Raw genomic sequence first — 14,998 nt, forward strand, 5'->3', positions numbered from 1 at the left:
AATCTCAACCATAAATTGACAAATACTATTGTTATGTATCCTATATGCATACAATTTCTAGTGTATGAAAAGCCAATTAATGGCTGGAGGCACTGTATGTCCTGTGTATATTTTATGTACTGTTTAGTCCTATAGACTTTTCAGAAAACTATTACAAATAGAATCATACATTACCTGATTGACATTCCTTAAGTCTTCAGCCAAAAGACTCAAGTTTGTTCCAACAGTATCATTGCTGAGCTGAAACACAGACACAGACTTAAATACACCTCTTTACGAACTATAAAGCCAATCACATTACCTAATTTCAATGACATAACACACCTCATTAAAGTACAGGTATGACGGTGTCCTCCCATTAGTTAGACGTCCCAATAGTTAGACAGCTTATAACAACACTTTAAACGGTTGAGTGCACACTAATCCTTATGCTTGTTACCTCAGACTTTAAAATGGAATAGTCCTGATAAGATCTGACAAACAAAGCAAAGCAGCTTTGAATAGATACTTTAATATTATACTTAACATTTAATGACACTTTACATTTGATAAATTTTATACAGTTTGTAACAACACTTTGTGACAGTTTTTGGTCATGTATACTTTACATTTAGTAACTTTTACAATTTATTTATCCCAGACGAAGCAAGTGTGCTAGGTGACAGAGGTCTGTTGAGTCGCTCTTGAACTTCTGTCCTCAGTTGTCGAAAAAGCCGGCCATAGGTTGTTGCTTGGCGATCTGGCAAAAGGGCGAACACTAGAGGGAAGGTGTTGGGACCAACTCTGGCATGAATGATGTATACTTGATCCCATAAACCTGGACATGCTGTGAAGGTACCATCCATGTAAAGGGTGTCAGCTTCCTGGAGGTCTTGTATCTGTTCTACAGTGGAGAAAGCCAGGATCTTGTCATTCTGAACAGTAGAAAGGGACGTTCATCTGTTGTCTCTGACCATTTGTCTTCAATGTCTACTGCTGACCGCGACCTGGGTAACGCTGGAATGTAACGCCTGAACAAGAGCAAAGGAACAGTTACACATATGTTACATGAAATATTGATAATGATTTCATTAACTTGAAATGTTTAAGAGCGAAACAAGTTATGTGGGACGTAAAAAAAAGAAGTAAATTCTAACCAAGTCAAAAATACGGGATGATATTTACCTGTAAAGTGCATTTTTTACACTCTGAAATGATGGCATCCCTGGCATGTTGGGTTCATCTACTTGAGTGACTTGCTGAATCTGTGTGGTTTCTTCTCGCGCTCTTTTACGAAGATTGCTGACAGAGTTCACTCTGGTTTCATCTTCAGGCGGATGTTATGTTCCGACTGATTGCAAAGAAAGTCACCGACAGTCGTACATTTCCCATTGCACGTCTTGACGACACATCTCCAATGTGTGCGGGTTTGCCTCTCGTGGTTTCTGTTGTAAATATATCCATCTAATATCAACTGCTCACTTCCACGCCGAGAGGTGAGGTACTCTACTTTCCTTAAACCAGCCATATTGATACTGATAATCATTTTTGTTTGTTTGATGAGTAGATAATCTAAACTCAACTCCTTCAACTGATCATACAGTAAGACAATTAAGCTACTCCATAGTTCACATAGTTAATCTCATGCCTATTGAACGTGTGCTGAGAGTAAGGTAATTTAGGTTAATTAAACGAAATTATAACATATATACTCCCTAAACTGTGAGTCCCCTATCCCTACTCAGTACTTTAATCTAATTAGGACTGATCCATTACACCTGTAGGTATATTCCCTCTTTGCCGAAATAAACATGTCTAACAATTGGGACGTCTAACTAATGGGACGTCTAACTAATGGGATATAACTGGTATGACTGTCTCTCAAGTTGCCTGCATTCAAACATGCCAAACTCAAGCTTCCAAAGCCTTCTAAACATATATATGCTTTCAGATTCTGCTTCTCTCAGTCACTTCCATTCCCAATGTATAACTGTTTGGTTTATAATAGAAATCAATGAATAAATATTTGTGATCTTTATCTTTCTGTTCCATTTATTGGTTGTAAATAGTCTTGTAGTCTTTCATTATAGATGCCCGGCTTGGAAAACCAGGATACAAGATACAGAAAATTTGTAAAACTCAAAGCAAGAAAAAGAACTCTGATGTGGACCCAGTGAGTACTGCCAATACCCTGTGGAGATCAGACAGGCATGGGAGAACTTGCAGTCGAACTGAGCCACAGTAGATATTATGTTACCATATGTTGATAGACACCCGAATTGGATGTTCTTACAGAAATGATAATAATTTGTTGTCATGCCTAAACTGACGCTTAAACTAAACTCAGGCATCCAGTTATGATGCTTTTATTATGGGCATTAGATATGAACATATGTTTTGTAATGATGCTATATAAAAAAAAATTAACTGTCAGAAAACCTTTAATGGTAGTTATTCATAAGATATATTTTTTATAAATAAAACATAAAAATATAATATCATGGCAACGTTCCATATCACCTAAATATTAAACCATATATATTCAAACCAAAACATTCAATAATTATCTCTATTGAAATAATGTTAATCTAAATGCCATGTAAACTAAGACTTAAATTGGGTGTCTAAGTATCAATGTAAACAAACCTTAATCCCCATAAGCCAACTATATAAACATAACCCTTAAATAACATTGTCTCCTCCACTTAATTAAATCTGTATTCAATAAGTCTAGACAGCACCCTTAAGTACCTAGTGCTAATCATCTAAAACAATAGATGTCAATTGCCAGCTAGTTAGAGTCAAAGGACAATAATTTGATACTTTGAAGTTTACACTGTTTCTTTCATGCTGTTTGGCTGAATGGGTAGTTATGTGATCTGATATTTAGAGTTCACACACCTGTGAACGGACAAAAAAAAGTTCACACGATGTGAACAATTGTTTGTGAAATTGATAGTGTGAACTTTTGCCGGAACTACTTTCCGGGGTTTCCCGAATTGTCGATCGGTGTTTACGATCAACTCGTTTTTCTATTTTCTTTTTAATACCTGCATTTATCAGCAATAAAATTAATTAAGTATTTTTGCCTGGTCTTGTAACATTTCATTTGACTTATAAATAAATATATGCTTTGGTTCTGGTGATTGATGTCGTCTAACTGCTACATGAAACAAAATGGATTGTCCTTGCAGTGATTTGGATATGGAATGGCTATCTTGCAATACTAATAACGTAAGTGAAGAAAATTAATTCTGTAAAATTACTGAGGTGAACGAAATTGATTTATTGTGCGATACTGACTTTGATGCCTTGTTTTCGGAAATGACAGGAATCTAGCACCAATGAAAACAATTTCATACCCTGCTCAGATGTGGCCGCGGATTTACTATCGCATCGGGGAAAAAATCTAAGATTTTGAGAAAACATAAAAAGGTAAGGAAAGAAACTTAATTTAAAAAACCCAAAAACTTGCCTACCTGTTTTATCGATTGGTCATCGGAGACGAGAAAATATCCGTAGACGGAATTAGAAATCTACTATTCCGGTTTCTGAGTTGGCCGGCCTTCTACGTGCATTCTAGGCCGAGAAGCGGCGGCATATGAGGAGTGACGGGGCACAGTAATGAAGCTGGCATCAGGTCATACAGTAGGTCCATCTCAGGTGACAGGAAACACCAGCTAAGCAAAGTATTACAGCACACACGACAAATCCCAAACTCCAAATATAATACACCCTGACGTTGGCAATTAACACAACACACAAGTTACAGAGCACTTGGTTCAATCCCCACCAGTCCATTCCGCATCGTCCAAATTGGTTTGCTATTATCCAAAAACAAGCAACACATTCATAAATCGGTGATATTCCCAATTTGCTAGTGCCATGAGAGGGTTCATGCATTGGGGTGTTTTCCATAACTGCTCCATAAACGTCATTTACAACAGCAGTAAGTATAAATTTCATCCTCATGCTCCCGTTCGACTTGAAATACACCTCTTTACAAACTTATGTGACGTCATATATAAATCCGCGCTTGAAGGTTGACCTTGCCTCGGTGCATCGAGGTCATGTTTATATTTTTGTTCAATTTCCTGTAACCTATTTTTAAGATTTGATTTATCCCAAATATTGTTTGTAAATTTGTTCAGAGAATGAAATTGTGTTGACATATTTCTAGATTATGATTTATATATTCAAAGAACTATTTGTTTTTGCGTAACTGAGTACGAGTGGGGAAACGTATAAGACCGAGAGCTGGCAAATACCGACAATATAACATTGTTGCAATGTTCTTCGGCGAAACCAGAGGACTTCAAATTTAAGAAAAAAATGTTACGATATTATTCAGCGAGACCAGTAAACTACAAAGTATGAAATTATAAGAATTGAACGTCAGTTTGGATGGGTCACAAGCTCGGAGGTTCACACAGTTGAACTAGCGCTTTTAAATCGTTCACACTTCAATGAACCCATCCAAACTGACGTTCAATTCTTAAAGGGGCACTGATCTCACGCAATTCCCCGGGACTGGTTGTTGCCTTTGTTATTGTTTTTTCCCAGTGAGTACCCGGATGTATAGCAGAAATCTAGACTAGTTCGCGACCTCTGCTGCGCCATTCGTAAGCGCATTAGTCACTTGTATGGGTAGTAATATAGAGGGCGTATGGTCACATTGATCAACAAAATGAAATACAGTTTTGGAGGTAATAAGGAAATGTAGGTATCTTTGTGGTTAGCATCGGTAATGGTGACAAAGTTTTGATAAGTCACTTGCTTGGTAATTTTCGCGATTTTCGTTTACACCATTTTGACTTGCAACACAAAGTAAATATTTCACCTGAGCATTGCTTTTTGATAGTGTGTATATTTTTTACTGTCAAAATGTGTAACATTTTCAAATTTATTCAACGCCTAAATATTCAGTTATTTAACAAAGTGACTGAAAAACATTTCCATATGTAGTATTATGATAACGAATTCCAAACATTTTGATGTTTAATGTCATCACCAAGAGACTGAAAATGTTACGTTGAAAAGTACATTTCTATGTTGTTTGGCTTCTAATCCTACATAATAATCTGTTGTGATGTTTGTAGGCCCTTTTGATCGCCTTAATCAATCTGGACAGATTTTTTAGTCAAAATGACTGAAATATTTACACATTTTAGAAATTGCCTGAGAGAATTACATTTTACAAATTGACGGTAATATATAACGCTTACAAGGGAAAAGGCCTGTGAAAACAACGTCTATCGCGCATTGAAGAATTTCCCAACCGAGACGTAGAGAAACAAGGACGAATCCGTTCAATGCTACAGCAAATGAAGGAAAACAAAATGCAAATACCATAATTACAACCTACCAAATTTATGTGTATAAATTTTAGGCAGCTTCCTTGTTCGAGGAATGTATCCGGGAATATCCACACAAAGGAACAATATCCCATTCGTCTGCAGCTGTACAAAGAAACCTATTCGATGTCACGTGTCTCTGTAACAATCACATATTTTAAAAGATATATATCGTTTCGGGATATTATAACCCGTGTTCGTTTCTCAACTGATCACTTGGATTGCTTCAGGTGTTTCACATAGGTGTCAAGTCTCAAGGGTCAGCTGAGAAAGCCCACGTGACAACTATTTTCATAACGTCCACGGTTCCTAAAAAATCCATTGAGTGATAGATAACAATGATCAATCAACGTATTATCAGTTCACCCTTTGAACAAAGTATGTTGTTTTTACATCGGCACTTCACGCAAGGATATGTGTGTATTCCCTTTGTTTTAGTAAACCTAGACATGTAAACACTCACTTTTGACATATCAACTGTGCAAGATAACAGTGATTAATCAATCAACGTATTTTCTGTTAATACTTTGATGACTAGGAACGATCTGCTGATTTACAAAAAAAAGTAAATCAACTGATCATTCACCTCTTGCTGGTCTGCCACGTGCATATTACATAACACACATTTCACCTCACTTCAAACCTGGATTTAGATTGCATAATTACCCCAGACACAATAAATGCCAAATGGGAACCTTTGTCAGGTAATCTATGTGGTGCTACCACTAATTGTACCTGTAATAAATTCATTAACTGAGCATCAAGTGAATGACGACAAATACACAAGTGTAGGGTTATGCGAGAAAACGTGGATGACAACAAGGGAGTAGTAATCGTATTATCGACGCAATCCGAAAACCGAAAATGCTTTCACTGCATGGATACTTTTTTTATAACCATCTGGGGTATTTCCAAATGACGACATCCGATGAGCTCCACCGTTCTTTTTGTCTGTTAGTTTAGGCTGAAGAAATTAATTAACATGCGCCCTTTGTCGAAATCTTTTTAGATCACGGTTAACAAATAAGTGTTTATGCAAAAATGCGTAAAACAAATATTGCCTCCAGCCTCCAAGTTTATTTAGCTGTCCTTGCAGACGGTAGCCCAGTCTCTGGTCACGCTCAGTTGCGTTGCGTATCATCCGGGTACTCACGGGGGAAAAAACAATAACAAAGGCAGCAACCAGTCCGGGGAATTGCGTTAGATCAGTGCCCCTTTAACACATCTTAAGGTTCCAAATAGTTCCAAAACCTTATAATAACATTCACATTAATGTTAATCCCTTATATGGTTGGTCCACACAACCTAACCTTGTTGTGATTAGTCAACTTACCCAAACCCATGGTATACCACATATAAGTTAGTATAAATATAGGTTAATCACTACACTGTCTCATAGGTTCCAACTGAGGGGCCTCCAAGGAGAACCTACTGTCACTTTACAAATCACTAATTAGATCAAAAATAGACTATGGATGCCAAATATACAACACCTTAAACTCCTCATTAAGCGATAAACTAAACTCAATTCAATATCAACTCTCAAGATAATCACACGCACTCAGCATGTTAGCCGCGCATATCACTACAGGCACTAACAGGCGAAATACCCCTGGATCTAAGCCGAGAACATCTAACAATAAATTACTGGGCCTCAACCCAACAAAACCAACAAATCCAACAGATCCTTAAAACTAACATAAGCCCCAGACTCCAGCTTCTAGCTCGCAAAACCCCTCAATTAACACCAATCTCTCAACACATAATAAATTACCTAAATATACACAACCTAAATAATTTACAGTTAAACACAGCCCCAAATAACACCTTCACACCCAAACTCCAAACCCCAAAAATCGACATATCTCTCTCCACCAGACTAAATAAAGAAACTGATCCAAATACCGCTAAAACCATCACATTAGCATACATTCACGAAAAATGGCCAAATTGGTGTCCTTTGACTTTGAACTTGTAGCAAATTTTAGCAAGAAAGCGTCATTAAAAACCAATTTTAATCCAATGAAATCGCTTGTTATAACTACGGAAAAAAAAACAGGCGATGTTACGAGCGTGTAGATGAAGGAATAAGCTTTCCAGCGATGTGTCATATGCCATTCCTCGACGAACGTGTTATTCATACGAAGCCTCGAAAACGGGGGTATTTCTTCATGTTGCTGAGCGGACAGCCGCTGTTATCGGGAAATGGGTGATGACAGAAACTATTTATAATTCTTTTTTAAAATGATATTCCAATTACGTAAACAATGAAAATAAAAGAGAAATAGGTAAGTGGAATTTATGAAATCTTATATTTGCCGAAAATCATCAAGTTTTCGCTTCCTTGGTCCTTAATCTGGATGTTAACAACGTGTGAGCTTACATTTTTTATTTACAATGAACTTAATTAAGTTGTAAATGCATTATTTTAAATAATGTGAAAAACATAACTTTCATATTTATAAACCATAGGATCAGACCTTTCAAATGGTGTATAACATGTAGTAGCAAATATATTTTACAAGCAGATATTTTCTTTGATAAATGTTGGCTTCATCTATCACACAAGAGTCTCTGGGAACCTCGGTGTCCCAGCAGTAAACACTTCTGGTTGACTGGTGTTGAAAGAGTTAAGTGGGCTCCAGGCCATAAAAAACTAAAACACAAAAAGCGCCCAAAACTAATACAACAGATAATTAAAAGCGCCAACAATCTACGTAAACTAGGTAAAGACATAGAAATAGTTTGGATCCCTACCCACGTTGGAGTGTTTAGCAACGAACACGCAGACAAAGCAGCCAAATCAGCACTAAAATTAGGAGAAGTTAGCATCTTCCAAAAGTGGCAAAATAACTATCAGAAATCTGATTGCAAACTAAAATACCTGCTACAAAAGCCACTCAAAAAAACAAAAATCCATCATAAAACCCCAAAAATTGACAGAGTAATAACTAAACTACAAACAGGCCACACTAAGTTAAACTCCTACATACACCAAATTAAAAAACACCAAACCGGTAAATGCCCCCACTGCAACTTAAAGGAAACGCCTGAACATACCATATTGCACACATTACCAGCAACACAAAACAACACTCCAATCCACACTTAATTGCAACAATCAAATGACACTAGCAATGGTACTAAACCCCCCAAATGACTTACAAACCTTTAAAGCACTAGGCATATATCTAATCAAAACAGGCCTACTTGGCCGCATTTAAAGATTTACAACAAACAAGCTGCCAATGCGCCCGTGCACGAAATACACATATGTCGGAAAGCGCACCTTAAATTCCCAAAGTAAGTAAGTAAGTAAGTAAGTAAGTAAGTAAGTCTATAGACTTGCTCTCACCTTCCTCACAGGCTCTAACTGGGGAGCCTCTAAAAATACCCTACTATCACTATACATATCACTAATTCGATCCAAATTAGACTACGGCAGCACCATATACAACACCTTAAACAACTCTCTAAATAAGAAACGAGACTCAATCCAGTATCAGGCCTTAAAACTAATCACCCGAACTCAACATGGCACCTCTAGAACCTCACTCCAGGCCTTAACAGGAGAAATCCCACTAGAACTACGTAGGGAACAACTAACCCTAAACTCCTAATCAAACCCCCTAATCCAAAACATGTTAAAAAAAACATAAGCCAAAAAAACCAAGCGTTAGCCCGAAAAAAACCACTACTCATCCCAATATCACAAAGTATAACAAACTATCTAAATGAACACAAACTAAATACTCTTAGACAAAACACAAAACCTTCCAATATCTTCACCCCAAAACTTCAAACACCGAAAATAGAAACAAACCGACCCCAACATCGCTAAAACCACCACACTAGCATACATACACAAGAAATGGCCAAATTGGTGCCTCATATACACAGAAGGATCTTCAGATCCGATCTCCAAACACACAGGTTTCGGGGTCCACATCGCACAACCAACTAAACAAACCTAATCCTACCAACTCCCAAACAACCAATCCATATTTACAGCCGAATTTATGGGCATGGCCTCAGCCCTGCACAACCAACAATAAAAAATAAACACCAAAAAATCCTTATCCTCACTGACTCCCTCAGTGGACTCCAGTCACTCAAAAATAAAAACACTAAGCACTGCCCCAAACTAATAAATCAAATACTAAAAAGCTGAAACGAACTAACAAAGGCAGGCAAACAAATAGAATTTACCTAGTTACCCGCATATGTAGGAATCTTCGGCAACGAATGTGCAGATAAAGCAGCCAAATTGTCCCTAAAACTCCCAGACAAAAGCCTAAACCTTCCAATCTCCAAATCAGAAATCAAAAGCATCGCTAAACAAAAGATCTCCAAAAATTGGCAAACAAACTATCAAAATTCAAACTGTCTAATTAGGAAAATCATCAAAAAGCCCCTCACCAAACCAAAAATACTACACCCATCCCAAAAATTGACAGAATCATAACTAAGCTACAGACAGGACATACCAAATTAGACAATCACCGAAAAATAGCCAAACTACACGCAACAGGAACATACCCACACTGCACCCAACAAGAAACCCCAGAACAAGCACTCATCCACTGCACACACTACAAATACATAGAACAACACTACAAACCACTCTAAACCCAAATACGGGACTGACTCTAGAGTCAATCCTAAACCCACTAAATAACTCACAAAACTTCAAAGCCCTGGGCGTATTTCTAATTAAAACAGACCTAATTAACTGCATCTAAAATTAGGAATATACGTATAAAATAAATACTACATAAACCAACAACCATCCATCACACACAGTTCCCTTAGTTCACTCCTCCCCTTGGCATCCATTCCAAATCTCAAAAACTCAAACTTATTATATAAGCAACCCCCAAACCCCGCACCTGGGTTGCACCTCCTCTTTTTGCAAACTACACTAAATGGCCTGGCGGGCCTGTGTGCGACATACACTTGCAGTCGGAAAGCACACGTAAAATCTCCAACATAAGTAAGTAAGTAAGTAAGGTTCCGGAAGAAGTGTCTATAGACTTGCTCTCGCCTTCCTAGGAACATGCTCGGTCCCTGGGAAGTCTATGTATGCTCACCATTGTTGTATATATTTGTTAGCTACTTATACATATGATGTTCATGTAAATAAATCTGTATTGTACTAGTCATCTCTTGTTCTACCTGGCAAAATATAAGCTACCCCCCTTTAGTCAGAACATGATACTTTGCTGCACAAATAACTTTTGGAGCAGGAAAGTATTTATATTGTCTTTGCATTCAAAGCATGTGGTATGATAATCCTGGAAATCACAAAGTTTTAAGTTATGGATAATTTAGAAATACAGTTGTGAACATTTTTGGATATGTTCTTATGAATGACCAGCTTTGTAGTAAGTTTATTTCTGTTTTGTAAGCCATCGGCCCATGTACAAAGTTGTTTTATAAATATCATATATATATGGCAATTAAGCGGTAGATGACACAAGCTACTAACTATCAAGTGCAGATGTACATTTCAGAGCTTTTTTTAAAGAACTTAGCACATTTGTTAAGGATTGATATCATTATAAGTCAATAATTAAGAACAACAACAAGACTAAAATGACCTAAGGCGGTAAAAGAAGGAGACCAGGTACAATGAAAAGCACAAAAGCAACACAATAAGAACTTGTATACTTGAACGACTTAAATGAAAATTAGCTCAGTTATAAAATTTTATTGAGTTGCTAGTAGACTGTAACTTTAAATTTATTAAATTTACAAATATTTGATTAAATATGCCATTTCAGTGTGTACTTATTTCTCAACGATACATATGCCACGATACATCAGCTTTGTTTCTTTGCAAGTTCTTAACTTCTGACATGACTAAGTACTTAAGTATGGTTAAAATGTGTAAAAAAGGCACAATTTATTAAGTTCCAAATAAAAATCTAACTATGAGTAAATCTGTGACCCAAGGTGAAATATTAACAAATGTTTGTACTGTCTTTATCAACATCTCCAAAGAAAATTAGTTTATGTAGATGGAGCGCCTCAGTGGCGACAAACATTTGAAAGTGCCCTCATCAGATTATATATTTTTGCTTGTCCTAAATGTTTTATGATGCTGTGATATACATTGGATTGAAGCATCATGCGCAGAGAAACTACCGGGTATCTGCTATGTATTTTTGACTGTTATTCAGTTGCTTTTACTAATACAGCACTCCACTATGATCGGGTAGTGTTTTTGACTCTCAGAGACTAAGCTCTTCTGTATAATCTGAACTTCGAATTACCCGAGGACTGTGTTCTCTAGGATTCTGAGGATGGAAATACAAATTCGGACAAAATAATAAGGAAGCAAAGTTTGAGAAGTGGTTTTGTTTGTTTTGTTGTTTAACGTCGCGCTCAGAAATATTCCAGCTATATCGTCAAGTCACACAAGTTTGATCGACAGGTAACTTTGATTGGCCATTTTGAATGATAATTCTTGTGATATGTAACGAGAAATTACGGTACCAGCAGCTCTGATCTTCTTACAACACCGCTTTCATTTGCTTGGACATGTCAAGTTACCAAATGTAAGTTATAGCTCATATTCAGCAAACAACTACTTTTTAACCCTAGATCACTAATGTAACTTTATCAGCTCCAATAAAATGTCAATGGTAATAAATTTACTCGTAAATTGATGGCACACCTTTCGAACTTGGTGTAAATGTCACATGACCAGACACATGATTTCCTCGTCAAAATTTAAAACTATGCAAACAAGTAAGGGTCATTTCTTATTGAAAACTTAATGCTTTTTAAGAATTTCTTTCTCTGTAGTTTGGATGATATTAAAAATAAAGCTTCATTTAAACAGGTTTTGACCAATGGTGAAACATCTAGAAGAGGCCACAATAGCAATATTTGTCTGCAGCCCAAGACAAGGCACATAATGATGTATTGGATGGAATAGCAATTGAGAAAGCTGCCACTACCTTTGCTGTTCCATTTGCTACACTTTATGACAGGATTAGTGGGATTCTATTGAATGCACCACCACTGGTAGAGAACCACTATTGTCCATAGAAGAACAGGGACTTGTTTCAATGTCAAATGTATTATTGGGGGCACTCGGTTGCTTCACAACCTCTCTTTGGGCATCTGTATCCCCCAACTCATACCATATACCTCTCCCTAACCTAACACCCGGGGCTTCACGACCTCCAAGGGTACATCTTTACTAATACTGGGATCCTAGATCCCAGATTAATCCACAACAATACTCGGTTTGACGACCCACTAACAAGTTATCAACCCAGGATCCACGATCCTCGGGGTACTCTTTCTCTATTCCTATCACTCGGGTTTACGCCCCCACTAGCACCAGCAACCTAGGTAGCCCCCCATTGCCTCCAATGTAAATAAATTATGATATTATATTCCATTGTTTGTAGTTGTTTGCTGCACAAACATATTGATGCCATGGCAAATTTTGAGTATGGCTATACTAGGCCTGAGGTTACTACTATTGCCACAGACCTAGCCATTCACCTTGGAAAGAAGTCAAAGGATGAACAACCCCAATGACCGTCACTCATTATCTTTATGAGTTTGGACACATCATGGATAAGTACAACCTGAAGACATGCCCTCATCGAATTTATAATTTTGATGAAAAGGGACTTGTGGAGAATCATAACCCACCATCAGTAGTCACATCGAGTAAGAGTACTCCAGCTGCAGTGACAACATCAAGATCAAGTACTACAACTGTTATAGGATGCGGCAATGCCTCTGGTAGTTCTATACCTACATATTTTGTATTCAAGGGCAAAAGGATGCAGGAAGAACTCCTTTCAGCAAGCACACCTGGAGCAGCAGGCACTTATAAGATCCCCCTTGGATAAATAGCTACCATACACTGTAAGGTCATTCGTAAGAGAATCGCTAAGAGGGCTAAGAAGAGAAACTTAGATAAAGACTGGATTAATTATAGATTATTAAGGAATAAAGTCACTTTGGAGGTACGAAAGGCAAAGAAGGATTATTCCTCAAAGATTGATAAACAAATCAATGATAGTTGCAATTCTAAAACCTGGCGGCGCTTAGTTAAATCCTATTCAAAAACAAATCAAAACAAAAGCAGTACTTTTCCTCCAATTTATTATAGAGATACGAGGGCTGGCTGAAAAGTTCTAAGCCTAAGTGGGATATCTCAATCAGATTGAAACAAACTTTTGCCACCAACAAGTAAAATCATTTAATGAATCATAGACATAAGGACTGCAACTGTAGTGTTATTATTGTCTTTGTACCAGACCATCTTGTGAACCTACCCATTGAAATCACCAGAAATGGACAAAACTGGCTATAGGGCAGTCATCAAGTACCTGCAACTGAAAGGGCTAACTTCAACACAGATACATGCTGATATGGTCTCCACTTTAGGGGATGATGCCTCTCCCTTTCCACTGTAAAGAAGTGGGCTGCGGAATTTAAGCGTGGCAGAGAGAGCCTTGACGATGACCCACGTCCAGGAAGGCCTTCAACAGCAACCATTCCTTAAAACATTACATGTATGACATGGTGATGGTCGATCAACGATTGACCACTCGACATATTGCCAGTGTTGTGGGCATCTCTCATGAGAGGCTTGAGCACATTATCACCAACGAGTTGGGAATGGCAAAAGTTTCTGCAAGATGGGTGCCAAAGCTCTTGACAGCGGATCAGAAACAAGTCAGATTCCTGACGTCCCGTGACAATTTATGCTGTTTTGAAGCAGATCCCGATGATTTTTTGACCCGATGTGTAACCATGGATGAGACCTGGATTCATCACTTTCAACCAGAAACCAAAATTCAGTCTAAACAATGGAAGCCTCCGGAATCACCAGCCCCCCCAAAAGCCAAGTCGGTTCCTTCTTATCTTGAAAAAGGCCAGACTATCAATGGAAGATATTATGCTGACCTACTGAGACAGTTGCGTGAAGCTATCAAAGCTAAGCGACGGGGAATGCTCACTAAAGGAGTCCTGTTCCACCAAGACAATGCTCTTGTTCACAAATTGGTAGGTGCCATGTCAGCGATCCATGATTGTGGCTTCGAACTCATTGACTGGCCCCCTTATTCACCCGATTTGGCCCCGTCAGACTTCCACCTGTTTCCCAAAATGAAAAAGGAACTAGCCAGTCGCCATTTTCCTAGTAATGATGGCGTCATTTCCGCTGTGAATGACTTTTTTAGGGGGGCTGAAGAAAATTTCTTCTTGACCGGCATCCAGGCCTTGCAGCATCGCTGGCAAAAGTGTGTAAACATGGAAGGGGACTATGTGGAGAAATAAATGAAAACCATTGACTTGGTACCGGTCTTTCACAGTTAGGCTTAGAACTTTTCAGCCAGCCCTCGTATAATATATGATGATGTTGAATCAATTGTTGACGTACTTAATGATTTCTTTGTTGAACAATAAAATGTAGATATCCCAGATAAAAAGCTACCAGTCCTTGGACTTATTAATAATTTTTTAACTGACATAAATTTGACTAGAAATGAGGTCCAGGATGTCCTATCATCAGTTGACACAACAAAAGCTACAGGGCCTGATGGGATTAGTAATAAACTTTCAAAATTCATGGCACTTTCCATATTTGATCCTCTTACCAAATTTTACAATTTGACTTTAAGTACCTCTGT

The 14,998-nt window shown here is 37.8% G+C and overlaps 1 protein-coding gene across 8 annotated transcripts in view; it reads right to left on the reverse strand.

Annotated features, from left to right (window-relative positions):
• LOC124113358 (prominin-1-like) overlaps positions 1-14,998 on the reverse strand; it is a 589,013-nt gene that overhangs the window by 227,290 nt on the left and 346,725 nt on the right. For all 8 annotated transcript variants that reach the window (XM_046473653.2, XM_046473656.2, XM_048393445.1 and 5 more), the window contains one exon: positions 175-240. In XM_046473653.2, the coding sequence (XP_046329609.2) occupies positions 175-240 (66 nt within the window). The remainder of the gene's footprint in view (positions 1-174; positions 241-14,998) is intronic.

Source organism: Haliotis rufescens, unplaced genomic scaffold, assembly GCF_023055435.1.
Source record: "Haliotis rufescens isolate VD_foot unplaced genomic scaffold, xgHalRufe1.0.p SCAF_12, whole genome shotgun sequence".
Lineage (NCBI taxonomy): Eukaryota > Metazoa > Mollusca > Gastropoda > Lepetellida > Haliotidae > Haliotis > Haliotis rufescens.